The 15,722-nt window shown below is 42.4% G+C and overlaps 1 protein-coding gene across 1 annotated transcript; it reads right to left on the bottom strand.

Moving 5' to 3' along the window:
* Window positions 1–2,209: 2,209 nt before the first annotated feature.
* Window positions 2,210–14,136, bottom strand: egln3 (egl-9 family hypoxia-inducible factor 3). The gene is made up of 5 exons (XM_088924403.1): window positions 13,481–14,136; window positions 5,482–5,601; window positions 4,984–5,120; window positions 4,741–4,814; window positions 2,210–4,480 (listed from the first exon to the last, which is right to left on the bottom strand). The coding sequence occupies exons 1-5, from the start codon at window positions 14,045–14,047 to the stop codon at window positions 4,449–4,451; spliced, it is 930 nt and encodes a 309-aa protein (XP_088780529.1). The 5' UTR covers window positions 14,048–14,136; the 3' UTR covers window positions 2,210–4,448.
* Between the last annotated feature and the right edge of the window lie 1,586 nt (window positions 14,137–15,722).

Raw genomic sequence — 15,722 nt, 5'->3', positions numbered from 1 at the left:
ATGAGAGAGAGAGAGAAATGGTTGTTCCCACCCGATAATGTGCAGGTTCTACATCCGCACTTTCAGATCGCAGACGCAGCAAGAACTGTGCAGTTGGACACGCCTTCAACCTGCAGGGATGGCCAGCAGGTTATTAGGAGACCACTGATGCACGGATTTCGAAACACTTGATCCTCTTTCATCCTGAGCACTACAGCTAGTGTTTTGTTCAGTTAAGCAGTTGCAAGGGTTGTGAAATTGCAAGAACAAGGTGGCTCTCATTGACCACAGTAACCCATCCCTGATTGAATTAGACCAACTAGCAAAACACAAACATGGTACAAATCTTATCAAATTTAAAGGAGGCCTCTAAGATCTGTTGGACTGTGCCTCTCCAGGATCACATATAGTTGGCTACTTCACAGTAAATGTGATGCACTTAGATTAAAAATGAAATGTTCTTCCCAAATATTCAAAGCAATGGTCCTTGTTGTTGGAAAATGGTGAAGGCAAGCAGAGTCAAAGCTCAGTTTTTAATTATTTTGTTGTTTTTGTTCATGGTTTATTTAAATATAAGGCGCTTCTTATTCTTTACGCAGAATGTAAATCAATTTGGTTAAAAATACAGACTGGTAACAAGCGAATAAAGGGAACAAGAGTGCCACCCTCTGTACAAAAATGTGTAGTACAGGTCATTCACTGTACTGTAAAGTCGCAGATGAGCTGCAGTTTACAGAAACTACAGTGCGATACCTTTGCCTTTAAAAATCCTTCATGTATCGGTTCATTTTTTGCTTTATTCCACACTGTACAATCAATAGCTTTTGACGGCAGTTCCACACTATGACCGCCAGATGGAGCTAAACACCTTTTCCCCTCAACCTGTGGAGAAGACGTCGTGTCGCACGCACATTGCATTTGACCTAAATTGACGACTACTAGCAAAGTATAATATTTCTGGGCAATCGAAAAAGAAATTTCGATTTGATGGCAGTTTATTTTTTACTTATGTTACTTCACATTTGAATGCTAGCCTCATTTATCACTATTAAAACACAACCATACCAAAGTGTTTCCTCTTTCGGAACCTTTCACCTAGCGAAGAACAAAGCAGCTGAACAGGATTCAGTTTCCTGAACGCTTAACTTCTGTTTTTGTTTGTTTTGTGGTTTTTTTTTTGGGGGGGGGGGGGGGGTTCGATACGGTTTGATTGTTGAATTTATCGCTATTGTTTTAAATGAGACTGTTGTTATACATTATATAGTGCTCCCACAAATGTAATGTGCTACACTGCGAGATAAGTGTCTGGTTATTAACGTTTAACGAAAAGAGGTCACAGGTAGTTGTGAGTGTGTTTATGTAGTCTAATGCTGTTCATAAGTTGAAATGAAATGAAAGTCCTGTATAAAACTTGTTTCAGGATATTTAGGATTTTTTTTATCTGGTTGGATAAGAGATGAATAAGAAACAGAATTCACCATGTCTCTCTGTGAACCTGTGAATTTACGTTTGTTGGATATTCCAGTTTTACGTTCTCAAAGGATTGTCTTACACTGTACAGTGTGTACATATGCTTTATTACATACAGTTTTATGTGTTTTAGGGAAAATGAGTGACATTCATATAATGAATGAGAAGAAATGCTGAAACTCGAAAGGCAGCTTCTTGAAAACTTTGCAGAGTGTGCACCTTTTAAGGGGCTGAAATTAAAAAAAATCTTTAGCAGCACACAATTTACATCTCTCTGGGAGATGAACTCTGACCAGTGCCCACCTCCATTCTGCAGTGTGTGTCTGTACTGTCTTTTGATATGACTTTGCACTCCCCCCCAGGCCAGAATACCATATTCACAGATCATTCTCTTTCAACTGGTGGGACTCCTTGGTTAGGATCAAGCCATTATGGGTTAAATTATATTTTGGATTAGGAGACACTTGGCAACAATGCAACAACCACAGTGTAGCCGAAATTCACCTTTCTTGGTGGTGAGGAGGGTGAATACTGGCATCTTCATAGTTTGGAAGGTAGCCAACACTTATTCCACTTACCTATGGTCTTTGACTTGCTGTAAACATTAGTCTAGATTTAGAACGTTACCTAAGACCAATGCTTACAAATTCTAGAGCTCAAAACTCATTAATCATTTGAGTGTCACAAAAGAGAGCCCAGTGTGAGAAATTAGGAATTACACATATCTGGAAGAAAATCAACAAGGACATTATCAGCACTATCGGTTTGTGCAAAACATTTATTTCAGGATGTTCTCAAACACTTACTGTATATGATAAAGAAAGCAGTATTTTAACAAGTGTTATAACAATATCCCGTAGGTGTCACCAGCATTGCTGACCAGCATGCAAGCTGCCATTAAACACAGTATTGTACAATATTTAAGTCTTTAAGAAAAACATCTGAAATGCACTATACACAGTTCTTGAAGTCCATTTTCTACATTAGCTTAACAAGGAACAACTAATCTCACGATCATAAAATTGATCTTGGCTTTGATTGGACGGGGTATAATATTAAATAGAGTCCCTTAGGTGGCAAACCGCAATTGTTTTTAAGCACAAACAAGTCCAGGACATAGCACGGCACCCCATCATCGCAGTTCACGTCGTCAGAAGATCCGACTCGTCCTCTGGGCGTGATTATCATCAGTGCTGCTACAGCACACACAGCAGCAGGCAGAACAGATACTGGCAGATCAAACCGAAGGAAAGTAGCTAATGCCCATCTCCTCGTTTCTGTACTTCAAGAACGTTAAACAGCCAATTCATTTGTCAAGCAGCAAGTCTGGTTTTACAAGATGGAAGTTCAGGGCTGGTCTGGCTTGTAATTCTACAAAAGAATATAAATAAAGAGCCTAGTAACGAACATTCATTTGTCTGAATCCAACTCCCTCTTTCCCTTGTTTACTTCCCACTGTTTAACGGTTTCTGTCCAGGCCACAGTGGGAGACCCACAACTACAGTTGAATTAAAAAAAAAACCTCTTAAAACCCTTCCATAGAAAGGTGTGCCTGTCCAATGGCCACTATTTCACAGCATGCTTTGAGACTGCAGGTCCTGTCAAGGGATGGTTGTTCTATACGTATATTAATTTATTCAATTTCCCCAAAGTTAATTTTGATGGTTATCATGCTAGAAAAATGGAAAATAAGCATGATGCTTTACAAAACAAAAATTACATTTTAAGATTCGAACAGAATTCATATACAATTGCAGAACACATTTTAAGCAAATGCATATACAAGGGAATTCCCAAATTTTGCATTGTGTGCATGCAACAGAGCTTTTTAAAGATGCCAAAAACTGTCACCTGCAAATCTCGCAACCAAACATGATGCTTCCTGAAGACCTTAGCTGGAGAAAAAAGAAATTAAGTACACATTTATCAATGGTCTCACAGGGTTTGGCCTAGGGTATTTTTAACCCAGCTCCTAGTAAGTGGTTACGGCTTCCAAATAAATATCTTTTTGTTATGGGGGTAGGTCATTTAGTCCCAAGACAGGACTTGTGTGTGTGTGTATGTGTGTATGAAAAGAAGCAGGGTGAGGGACAGTTTCTGGCACCATTGCATTATACTCTGTGCATCCATCTTGTATATCAGGGGTCTCCAACCCTGGTCCTGGAGAGCTCCAATCCAGTTAAGTCTTATAGGTCACCTGTTTTTAAAGATTGGCTACACCTGTAAGCTTTTGCTTAAGTAAACTGCTCAATTTAGAGAATTCTGGTCTTTGAGGACTGAAGAATAATTCAATTCTAGGCCTAAATGATCTTTAAATGACCTGTTGAACAACATGGAATTGTTTCGTATCTTTAGAAATTGCTGATTTAATTGCTACCTACAAGTGGATTTGGGCTTTCCAGGAGCAGGGTTGGAGATCCCTGTCACAGACTGATTAGACACCGATAACCGGTGACTGGAATAAGGCAACCTTTCTCTGTACTGTACAGTAATCTCTTCACAGCTGATTTGATTTTCACTGTCTCCAAAACATTTACTGCATCTCCTAATCTCTCGTCATTTTGTATAAATCCTTATTTCATTACAATCAGTGTCCGCAATATTCTTGTGCCGAAAAAATGGTTGAAATTCATTGTTTGTAGAATTTGCTCTGTGCATACCAAATCACAGTTTAAAAGGAAAGGGGGCATCAATTTCTGCATTTTTTAGAAATGATAAACTACAGTAATTAGGCATTTCAAAGTTTGATAGCAAATATCATCATAGTCTAGTATGACAAGAATACCATGCAATCAAGACCAGCAGACAGTTTATGTATTAAATTTGTCTTTGCAAAAAATGCATACCTAGATAGCGGTTTCCTGTACCATAAGTGCAGTATATACATGCAAAAAAATGTTAACAGTGCAGTAGTGTAAAAAATAACCCAATACTTTTTTCTTTGGATCTAATGAATATGTACACGTTCCTTAGAAATGTCAGCCAGTAATTCAGTTGCCTCATTTGGGAATGTTCCTGTCTTGTGAAGATGCTGAAATGGGGGGAAAAAAAAACATTACTGATAACTGTTTGCGGAAAACAAGTGATCACATTATTTATACTGATCGATTCTAAACTTTACCTTAACAGGCATATTTCAGTAATCCACAGATTGTCCATCTTTTTTAAAAAAAATAATCTAAAGTAATACTGGTGTTAAAATTGTCACAAATCCAAAAATCAGAAATAATTTTTCTACAAAATAACAAGCTATAGAAGTTTCTTATGCAGTCATTTAATAATTACTGTTACCTGTCAGGTCTCTGAATTTCCTTTTTGCTTCAGCTCGTTCTTCAGAATCAAAATACCAAACAGTGATAGCATACCTACAACAAATAAAAACAGACCATTTAATGAAACACGTATGCAATTCAATATTTAAAATATTCTATTTTCTATATAAGAACTTACACTCATGTAGAACCACAAAAATAATTTCCTTTCCAAATGTTTGATAAAAATGCTTAAAATCGTTTTAACAATCTCCTTACTCACCGTGTAGTGTAAGAGGGCTGGACTTCATGAGGGTTTCGTCGGTCGGACCAGAAGAATAATAATCTGTCAAAAATTGGCTCTATGTCAGCTACGTAAGACTTTCCTTCAGGGAATATTCGCAGTATTCCACCATGTTCCTGGAAAAAAATACTATTTTTTAGAATTTTGGTTGATGTGACAGCCCTTTCAAAACAGTTAATGAAGCTTCTAGTCATATATAATATTTGTAACTCTAAATAATAATAATTACATTTGCATAGTCTCATCAAAAGAGAACAGTGAGTTATTACACACGTTACACATAAAAGACAGGAATATCTGATACAGTAGAAAACATAATTACTTATCCTGCATAATATTGTTTTCATCAATGTGCTTAAAAATGAATAAAGCACTGAGACCAGAAAAGAAATTCACTGGAAACAAATTAAAATAATACTGGATCATCAAGTTCGTAAGCAAAGCTTCAGATCTGGGATTTTAAACTCGAGATCTTACCTTTGCATCCCAGTTCTTGTTCAGGTAGTAAATGCAGGTCACACAACGTCCATCCGCATTGGGATTGTCTACGTGCTTCACATACCCAGTTCCATTTCCTGGGTAACAGGCTACCATGGCCTGCGCAACAACAACACAAGAAAACACACATTAAAAAGGGATCAATTGAAACCATAAAGGACATCAAACTGAGATAGATTTGCCCCATAAATGTAATACAATAGTTAAAGAAAAACTACTAACTACTGAAGTACGTTACAACTTTGAGAAAGAAGAAGTATGGTTCTTGGTCTGGAGCATTCAATTTATGCTTTTTTTTACATTCTAAACATCTTCTGTGGATTTCCAAAACACAATAACTAAGGAAAAAGCTCATAAAAATGATTTAAAATGATCTCTCTGTTTTGTGTGTGCAAATGGGTAGGATGACCTCCTGGAGGGTACTGATGAGCAGCGACTGTAAAAGACTGCGTACTCCCCCAGCAGGGGCGCTGAAATTGAGGAAGATGTAAAAAGGCTCAAGTGGATTGAATCTTCAAAGCTACACACCTAACCCGGCTGAGATACATACAGTAGCTGAATATGAACGTGCAGGTAACAGGAAGCAGCTCTTTAATACTCATGAGTACGTGCACTCAGTCACGAGCTGAAAACCACAGAATGAAATCCACTCAGCCACCACAAATAATCTCAACTCCAAGTCTGCAGATAAGGGATTCAAAGAAAGCCACCGTGAAGTCTGAGAAAACAGCCCCTGTGGTTCTCCTTTACCACAGTGGGTTGGTTGCAGTCTCAAGAAAGCCAATGAAGTCTTGCTCTGTCATCACTACAATTCCTATCCAGTATATCCAGCAAGAAGGACCAAGCAGAAAAACAGGCCTATCATGATGTAAGAATTTAGCCAGATAAAACTCTCTTTTCACACTGACTTTGGTTATAACATTTAGAGAAGATATACACTATCGGAGAAGATCTGTGAGCGGAAGTTTAGACTGTAAAGGAAAAAGTTGGAATTTTGCCACCAGCTGGTGCTAAACGATCATAATCGATATATCTAGAGAATACAGCCTCCGATAAAATTGCACTTTCTCACTGAGGGACCCGTATCACTCATGTGGAAAGTTCTTTCTGGCAGAACACAAGCACTTTTAGAGCCTCTAGGCCAGTCACATCCACAGGAAGAGTATGTCAATGCCGACCGCACTTTCAATAAGGCACGTCATTGTTCTGACTGTTGTGTTTATAAAGATAGAAACAACTTCATTCAACTGTAAAAGCACTGCTCACACTACAATACCTACTATACCTTCAAGTATAAAATCAAGTACCATCTCTTTAGCAGTGAAATTAAAATCTTAACCAGTGGTATCACAGAACCCATTTAGAACTCACTTTACCTGAAATAATTAGTGCAATTATTTAGTGCAAACACGTTGGAGAGTACATCTGACTGTCGTCTGTTAAACCACCCCTAAATATTTGTCAGAAGGCTACATTTTGGTATTTTTTAAAAAAAGACAAAAAATTTCACAACTTTCCTTGTCTGTTTGTTTTTTTCTTTTGCCCAATTTTAAACAAACTGACATGCAAAAGAACAGAACAGTCTTCTCTGTAATAAAACTGCTGTATGGAATTAAAACAGCCGAGCCACTAATGTAATGACCTACTAGCCTGGTTGCAAATGAAAGATAATTATGATGAGTCTCCAGGTGGACAATTGTTTTTCCTGTGCCAGAACTTACCTAGCTTTTATGCTTAGCGACACAGCAGAAAGTTGTACATTGCCACCTGACATAGTTAATAGCAAAAATGTAAGTAATTGGTGAGTACTTGTAATTGATGGAAAACACGAATGCCCAGTCATAGTGATATTTTCCATTTGTGGGGTGTGGGAAGGACTTTTATCCTTGCCATCCACAGTTTTCAGTGCCAGAGAAATGTCGCAGCAGGACAGCCAATTTGTCTGTGTGTTAGACGCCCAATCTTATCACAACCGGAAAATTACTATTCCCAAAAGCAATAAAACACACCAGGCCAGGAACTAGCAGTGAGCACTGCTAGTGAAAACAGTCTTCGTTGGCTTTGAAACAGTAAATACATTTAGCTTTCAGGATACACAAGAAACATGCAACGCCCAGATACCATCAGATTAAAGACTTGAGTGTTAAGAAAAAAAAGACAGCATTTCTACTGTCCACAAAACATAACATTGTGTTTAGATGTCACAAGCTGCTAACCAAGATAATGTTTAAGTTAATGCACTGTCCTTCAACATTTTTCCTGATTAAAAGTAAACACTTAACATTTCAATTTGCAGATATTTCTGCAAGCTCACAGTCCTTCTGTCTCATCGTGAGCTGCAGACCTTTTAATGCGATAGTTTAAATACTTAAGATAGTTTTGATAAAAACTGAATTTCTCACATAAACGTGACATTAAATGTTACAGTGATAACTATGCAATCCCTTACTTGAATATTTTTTCAGGAATATTGTCCTAAAATTCAAGACTTCCACATGAAACTTTGCAACAATCACTTTATATATTTTAAAGAACAATAAACTTGTTCCATATATTTAAATGCCTGTATATCAGTTATAAACCTACAAAGAGTAGAAAAATCAGCCGAACATTGTGCTGCACTAAAACAATAGTATAAGAATCAATTTCGAGCAGTTATAAAAGTACTGCAAAAAAAACAACAGAATGCCACTTCTGAATACCTTACTGCCCAAAACTGCACATGAAATATATGATTTAGGGAAGCCCAACGATCACAATGAAGAAAAAAAGAAATAAAATAACTTGTTAGCGGTATTGTTCCTCACTCTTTCTGAAGGACGTGTTCCAGTTGATCTACCCAGGAAAACAGCACAAGCACTTGTGATATTGGGAGCTAAGGGGCCATGTCATTAATTACTTCCATTCAGGATGCACATATTTAGCCTGTCATTCCCAGAATGTGTAAACAGGCCATGAAGGAGAGTGGTGAGGGTTGAGCAGGGGGAGGCAGCCCTGCGAATGGAAGTGGGGGGAGGGGGCTGTCCTGGCCTCTTGCCAGCCTGCTGAAGGTTTAATGACAGCGCTACGTGCAGAGCGTGAGGCTGCTGCAAGCCAAGAGCTCACTAAACTCTTGCTCAGCACACCGCCCCCTCAGCGCAGCACACACAGCACTCCCGGGAAGTGACGTCCTGTGTCAGACATCAACAAAAGGCAGAAGTCAAGTCAGGTGAAGAGCCGGGCCAAGGCCAGGAAAAAAACAAAAACCGTGAAATCTGAAGAAGCTTGGTAAATATCCTGGAGAAGAGGGTAGCACTCTGTCAGAGCTCATCATTCCTGCTGCTAGGAATGACTGGATTAAAATCATGCACTTTTAAAAGGATCTGTTTTATTGAATTAATATCTCCCTTAATACTACTGCAGCACAATACCAGAAATACCACTATAGAAGTACAGACGTAATGATCGTTTTTTTCAGTTGTTTTAAGAACTTAATGACCTCTTCACCATGATGTTACATATATCTCATAGGTTCTAGAGAGTTACATTGGAAACCGGAAGCCTGAAAAGGCAAGTTCAAGATGGTCTTAGCTCTGCATATTCAGCTGCTTCGTATCGGAATTAAACTTAGCGAGATGTCCCAAGACCCCAGTGTAATGCAAAAATGTAAAACTAATGGATTTAGACATGCAGATCTTTACAAGAACAGCACAGTGACGTGACAGTCAGCAGTGCTTGTTCTTAAGCCCTGGGCTTGATTCCTGTCTGAGGCACCCTCTCTGTGAAGTCTGCATGTTCCCTCCATGAGAAGCAGGTTTCCTTCCTCTCCCCCAGGACATGCTGGGCGTGAGTGTGAATCCAGGGCTCAGAGCCTCGCACCCTGTGCTTCCTAACCGGGCTCCGTGCTGCCAGGGCCCTCACCTGCTGTAAGCCACTTCCTGAAACTGGATGAATCAGTGCTTCATTTGAATTGTATAAAGATTTAAAATGCTGTGAATCAGACATCTACAACGTTCCAATCCTTCCTGACGCACAAAACAACTCCCGCATTACTCCTTTCTCATCAGAAAAAACGTAATTACTATGACTTGATATAAGATAAATGTTGCAATGATTTATTCTTATCACACTGTATGTAGACCAAAACTATCTTTCTGTCTTTTATTTGAATAGGGCGGTTGCTGTCTTTTTGTTTGGAGAGGGATTCTAAATCCTCAGCAGAACAGTCAATATATTTGCGATGCCCGTCAAACCAATGAAACGACCCCAGTAAACGAAACGAAACGAAACGAAACTTTGGGCTTTTCACGAGTCATGTCTCCCTCCGCACTTGCACGAACTCAAGCGGTTGCAAAAATGCAGCGTAATTGCTCGTGGAGCTGGTAAAGTGCGAGACCTCTTCTTCCTGCGGCCGGACTGCAGGCTTCCCGTGTGTGTAAACAGAAAAACAGAACTATCTCCAGTGTCAGAAGTCACGTACTGCTGACAAGACAGGGGCGCATTTCAGGAGGCGCGCTTTCTGGGCGGAGTTCCGCGTGCGTGCACGCGCGCTCTGCCATCGACAGGCACACCGTCATCACGGCGAGGAGGGTGAGGGTCTGTACCTGCGGGATTGTTTTGATCAGCTCCTTCGGGTTAGATGCAATATTAAATAAACAGGGTCTCTTTAAGAGTTGCTATCGGGAATGTCATTTTGCCTTAAACTTTAAGGCAGGTACCTGTTTTTGCTGGAAAAAAAACAGTACTCTGAAGCCTGTACCTTCTGCATGACCAGTAAGACGCTCAGACGAGATGGTGCCCAGGGCAATGGGTTATTCCTCGTGCATTAACACGCGCTACGCGGCTCGACAGCCCAGCTCATCTCCTGATGCTCACGTCTTGAGTTGCTTCTAAAAATCTGGAGCAATCATGCATTGCAAGTGTTCTAGGCTAACATGACACCGGCATCATTAAAGGCAGTCTAGCATAGAAGCATGTGCAAATTCAGTGCTCTCCACCCAGAGCGGTCATGATTCAGATGACAATCCGTAGCCCGCTCTAACGCCTCCACAAAAGCAATGTCTTTGCACGTGTTGTTACCCTAAATATTTTCATTTGGCTGTGCTGTCGGGAAGCATATACTCTATGCTCAGAACTACCGATAAACGCCTCTCTACATACACAAAGCATTCCTTTATGTGTATATTATAACAGATATTAAAATGCAACAAATGCTAGTGGTTTCGCCTAATCATGTTTGCATATATTCATCTGGAGTCGCACAATTTCTTTTAGGATAAAAAAAAGTTACTTCTATGCACCACCGCGTCGACTTAAATATATGAGATCTTAATAAGAGTCATAAAGTGAGAATTAGCCTTACGACTGTTACTGCAGAAGAACTCTCGATGCTGTGTGAGTGGAGTGCACAGAGAGTGACCCCTGTCAGGGCTGACAGCAGCTTCTCCGATATTCAAATGATCGAGACGAAGGACCTAGCTGGCATCCTGCACAGACAACTCCGAAGTCAATCCGGGATACCGAACCAGAGATCTGCAACAGTGTGCTACTGTGACCGCAGAGATTTCACGTTCAACAGTACACCAGTCCAGCACAGTGCAAACCATATTATGGGTTTTCAAACACAGATCGAAATAATTCATAGATTCGTCTCGGAAGCCCACTGTAAAGCGCTTGTGTACACAAGTCCTCGTTTACCATCCCTGTAAACTCGACAGACGCTCTGATCAGTTGAAAGGTCACGGGTTAATTGCTCAGTCACGTACGTGCGCTTCCTGCGAACCGTTCAGTGTTTGTTTACTGCTGGTTACGGGCACCGATAAGATCACGTTAAAGTGCGATTTCAGGGACTCACCTTCGATCGCTCCCTGATGGTGCTCTTCCCCAGCCTGCCGGCGCAAAGCGTTACGAGTTTGTCTATGAAAGAGAGGAGGAAGCTGATCGCTTCGCAGCCCTTTTCTGCTCCGCTGACCCAGGCGATCTTGTCGCCCCTGATGTGCCTTCGAGAAACGCCGCTCCGGCGGCCGGCCAGCTGCCCGTCGTGCAGCAAGTCCGAAGAGTGCATCTCTTTCACCTGCTCCAGGACACAGTCGCCCACGACTTCGCCGAGAAAGTTGTCCAGATAAAAGAAGCCTTGGTCCAGCAGGCACGGCACGATGTGGTCCAAAGCCAGCTTTTCTAGATCTAGTTCCATAATATGCTGTAGCAGAGGCATCTTCCCCCCCCAAAAAAAAAAATCCGAAGTCTAGTTAACAGCAGAACGACGCAACTACAGTACTTTCATCGCTTTCTGATTTGCCGATATAGCCGAGCTCGCCCCTAAAAACACCTTCCAGCTCCTTTGGCGGTGCTTAAACTTAGGCTGATTAAAAACGTCACCGTGCAGCCCAGGAGGACAAACAGACACATGTGCTGAACTTTGTCCTGCTTGCCTGCTTTTAAAGCCCTCGGCGGGGCTGTGTTTGCCGAGGCGGGTCGGAGAGGGGACGTGCGTGATGTGTGGTACCTCTCTCCGGAGGCGGGGCCGCGCGTCTTCAAACTCTCCCGCTGCGCTCTCAGTAAAACCGCCAGGACTTCAGTGCGCAGAGGCCATCCTAAAACATAGCCAGCCCACCCTGTGCAGAGACGGACCGTGCTTTGAATATGCGCGAAGGTGCCGGTAACTAAGGCGGCCTGCTCCTATTGGCTGCCCACCAGCCGCTACAAGGTTTGTATTAATGGCGAAGTGACGCTGCTACTCCAGGTCACACAAGATCTGGACCTTCACAGCATGCGAGTCTCCACCGCCTTGTTCTCCCTCATAACGCAGGGGTACCGTCCTGTGATTTCTGCTGATACCCTTGTGATACGGTTAACACCATGTGCGTGTTCCCCCCCCCCCGATCCCAGCCGCGGGGAGTGTCCTCCGCCATTGGGGAGGTCGCCGGGCGCATGTAGCCGGAGCCCCACGGCCCGCCCGCTGCCTGTGCGCTGTGCTCCGTCCGCAAGGGTGCAGGCGCCGGCGAAACCACGAAATGTCCCCAACCAAGCGAGCCCGCAAAGCGTGCGGCACGTACACTCCGAGAACAGATCGCGGAAGCGTGTCTCCACCCACGTGTGGCTAATGGAAGCGGAGTGAAACTAATTGGCTGCTCAGTTCATTCAACTACATAACGGGGGCTTGTTGCGGTCACCCATTCTTCTCAGAAGTGTTTTTTTTTTTATTATTTTCAGAACCTAGGCCCTTGTGACTGTTGTAGCACTATGAAAGTGATCTTTATTAATATCACTAAAAAAAGTGTTACTTAGGAAAGTAAATCTGACTTTTGATGGTAGCGTTTTTTGGTGACCAGGTTATTTTAAGCAGTAATAATTCAATCCACAATTCAAGGAAATAGTTCAAAAACCTTTCCCTTTGGAAAAAAAAGTAGTACTTTCTACCTCCTTATGAGCACAGACATATTTCGTCTGAATGTTGATTACTGGTGAGAACTGGCAACAATTTTACAAATAACTTGTGCTTTGAAGATGTTTCTTTAGTCATATCGTTCTGACGCGGTAAAACGCCTTATGACTCTTGCCTGCCTTCGCTATATTCCCCGCAAGCACACGTGTGTGTATCGTACACGTGAGACACGAATACAGGGCGCACTGCGTGGAAGACAAACCCGCTTTCAAGAAATCCACAGACAAGCCGCCGCAGGGGGAGTCGACACAACTTGTCAGGGGGAAGACACGGTGGACGTGAAGCCCACGAATCAACTGGTTATGATTTGATTGCAACCATGAATCATTTTATTGTTTTATTAAAAAAATACAGAGCAATACACACGGTTTCCATCTGAAGGGGGGCGGGGGACTAACTGCAATTAACTAACTGAAGCAGGAAAACCAATCGAGCCGCAGGCACCGTGGTTTAACCTCTGGATTCGTGACACGCCGGCTGAAGATACAGTGGTTAACAACGCAGCGCAATGCTGCGCACCAGCCTGCATGTTGACGGCTGAGAGTGACTACTGACCTTGTGTCTCCCTCTGATCGTGTAGCTGCCCAGCTTGCCGTCGGCGAACGTGACGAGCCTGTCCATTCGCGACAGGAGAAAGCCGATGTTTCCGCAGCCGGGCTCCATCCCATCCACCCACGTGATTTTATCCCCCCGAATCGACTTGTTCTTGCCACGCGTCCCGGTCGCCAGCTCCCCGTGCTGAAATTTCCCACTCTGGTGGAGCCTCAGGACTTCTTCAAGAATTTTATCCCCGGCTGTGCTGCCGAGGAAGTTGTTCACTATGCACAGACCGTACGAGGTCATGCACGGTACGATGTACTGCAGGACCAGTTTGTGGGAGCTGACCCGTCGTCTGTGCTCTCTGCCGTGGGCAGGTCGGTTACTGTGGGGGGTGCAGAGCGCAGGCGGCGTGGTCTTGCCACCCGTGGCTTCAACACTGCCCACAGTGTTTGGAGAACCAGTGCACCTGATCGCTGACGATCCTTCCTCGGGCTCCTCTCTCGAAAACTCACCCCCCTCTGCCCCGGCGTTTGCTGAAGCGCGCTCTCCCAGGGATGTTGCCATTTGCCAGTAAAACGCCATCCACCGGACACCATGCTCGAGTGTTCACAGCATTACGAGGAGACTACGTGGGAAGGACCATGTTTCAAACTCACGCAACGCCCTCGCCACCTCGGGCGCGCTCACGCGTGTGGGACGTGAGCGGTGCTCGTCCACGATGTGGGCTGTACGGAAGGTTGAGCTGCTGTTGGAAGAGTCTTCTAACCAGTTCAGAACTATTTTTTTTTGGGGGGGGGGTTAGTTTATGTTTTAAAACATTAAACGGGTGAAATTCCGCTTTGGGAGTTTCCTGATATTCTAATACGCTAATTCTAATATTCTAATACGCTTTTCTGCGCCTCAAAGCTCTCACCGTGAGACACGAGTAAAAAAAAAAAACAACAGTTTCACCCAGTTAAAAAATCATAACCAAAAATTCCACGAGCAAAAAAATCGAGCTTCGGGTGGGGATTTTTAGCACGTCCACAGTTGCCATCTAATAAACTTAGGCAGTTAGCTCAAGAGGGGGGTGGTTTCTCTCAATATTCAGGGTTCAGAGCTGAACTGTAACCATACAGCAAGTCTTTAAAACAACGTGGAGCGAGAACAGACCGCTCGGAGTCCCGCAGGGAAGCTGGATTGACACAGGTTGAGCATTACGTGTTGAAATGCCGTACCTCTAGAGAGCACACGCGAAGCCGGTTTGAACCTTGGATGACACCCCAGTAAGTAAAGTATTTGAGTAGTCCAATCTTGAAAAAACATCGGCAGGTATCAATATGTCTGTCTCGGACAGAACAAGGATCTCAACAGATCAATGTAGCCCTGAAAGTCAGCCTGGTGACATTACTCATCGGCGCATCAGACGACAACACAGGCTTTAAATTAACCCCAGGGTTTCTGTCTTCCTTCAGGGGTTTGATTTCAACAGCACTAAAGTCACCAGTTTTACAAAGCTGATGCTGAGAGCCTAGGGGCATAACTTTAAAAAGGTCATCAGTTCCGAACTGAACTTGATGTAAAGAATCTCATTTTGCATATATAATCTTTATTTCATTATGTGCGAATAATACCCAGTATATGTACTATTATCTATCAAATTAAAAATCATAAAAATGTCAGAAAAAAAGACTAACAGAAGTCAGAATCTCTGCATGACAAAAACTGAGCTCTCAACTACACTGTAAACTACAGTTTAAACTCTTGCCTGTCAAAATGATATCCTGTTAAAAACTAAAGCGTTCTAAATACAAAAGGAGGCGGAAGAGCCGAGTGACCCAAGTTAGTAACCTTTTTGCGTTCTTAATTTCTTAAACCGCACAAAAATATATTGATTTTCTTACAGATAATGAACAGAAAAATAACTTAATCTCAATATTGGTTAACCTCAATATCGGTGAAGCTACAGTGCCCTGCTGAAGTACTCTGACCCTTTGCACAGTTACACACTCAAATTGGGGTGCTTTAAAATGTGCGGTCATGACACTTTGAAGTCGCAAATGAATCTGTGTTATATACACAACCTACTCCACACATTCAATGCAAAAAAGACTTAAACCTCAACCCTGAAGACCTAGGAGTTTTCAAAACAAATCGTGTATAAGGTCATTGAAAAGCACAGATAAGGACAAGGGTTTAAAACGTCAAAGTCTTTGAATACGCCTACGAGCACAGTCGACTCAATCGTCAGGAAATGGAAGGTGCATCGTACAGTACC

The sequence above is a fragment of the Atractosteus spatula genome, chromosome 9, assembly GCF_055471065.1.
Source record: "Atractosteus spatula isolate fAtrSpa1 chromosome 9, fAtrSpa1.hap1, whole genome shotgun sequence".
NCBI lineage: Eukaryota > Metazoa > Chordata > Actinopteri > Semionotiformes > Lepisosteidae > Atractosteus > Atractosteus spatula.
Note: the sequence above shows the minus strand (reverse complement) of the source record. Positions and strands in the feature narration are given on the sequence as shown.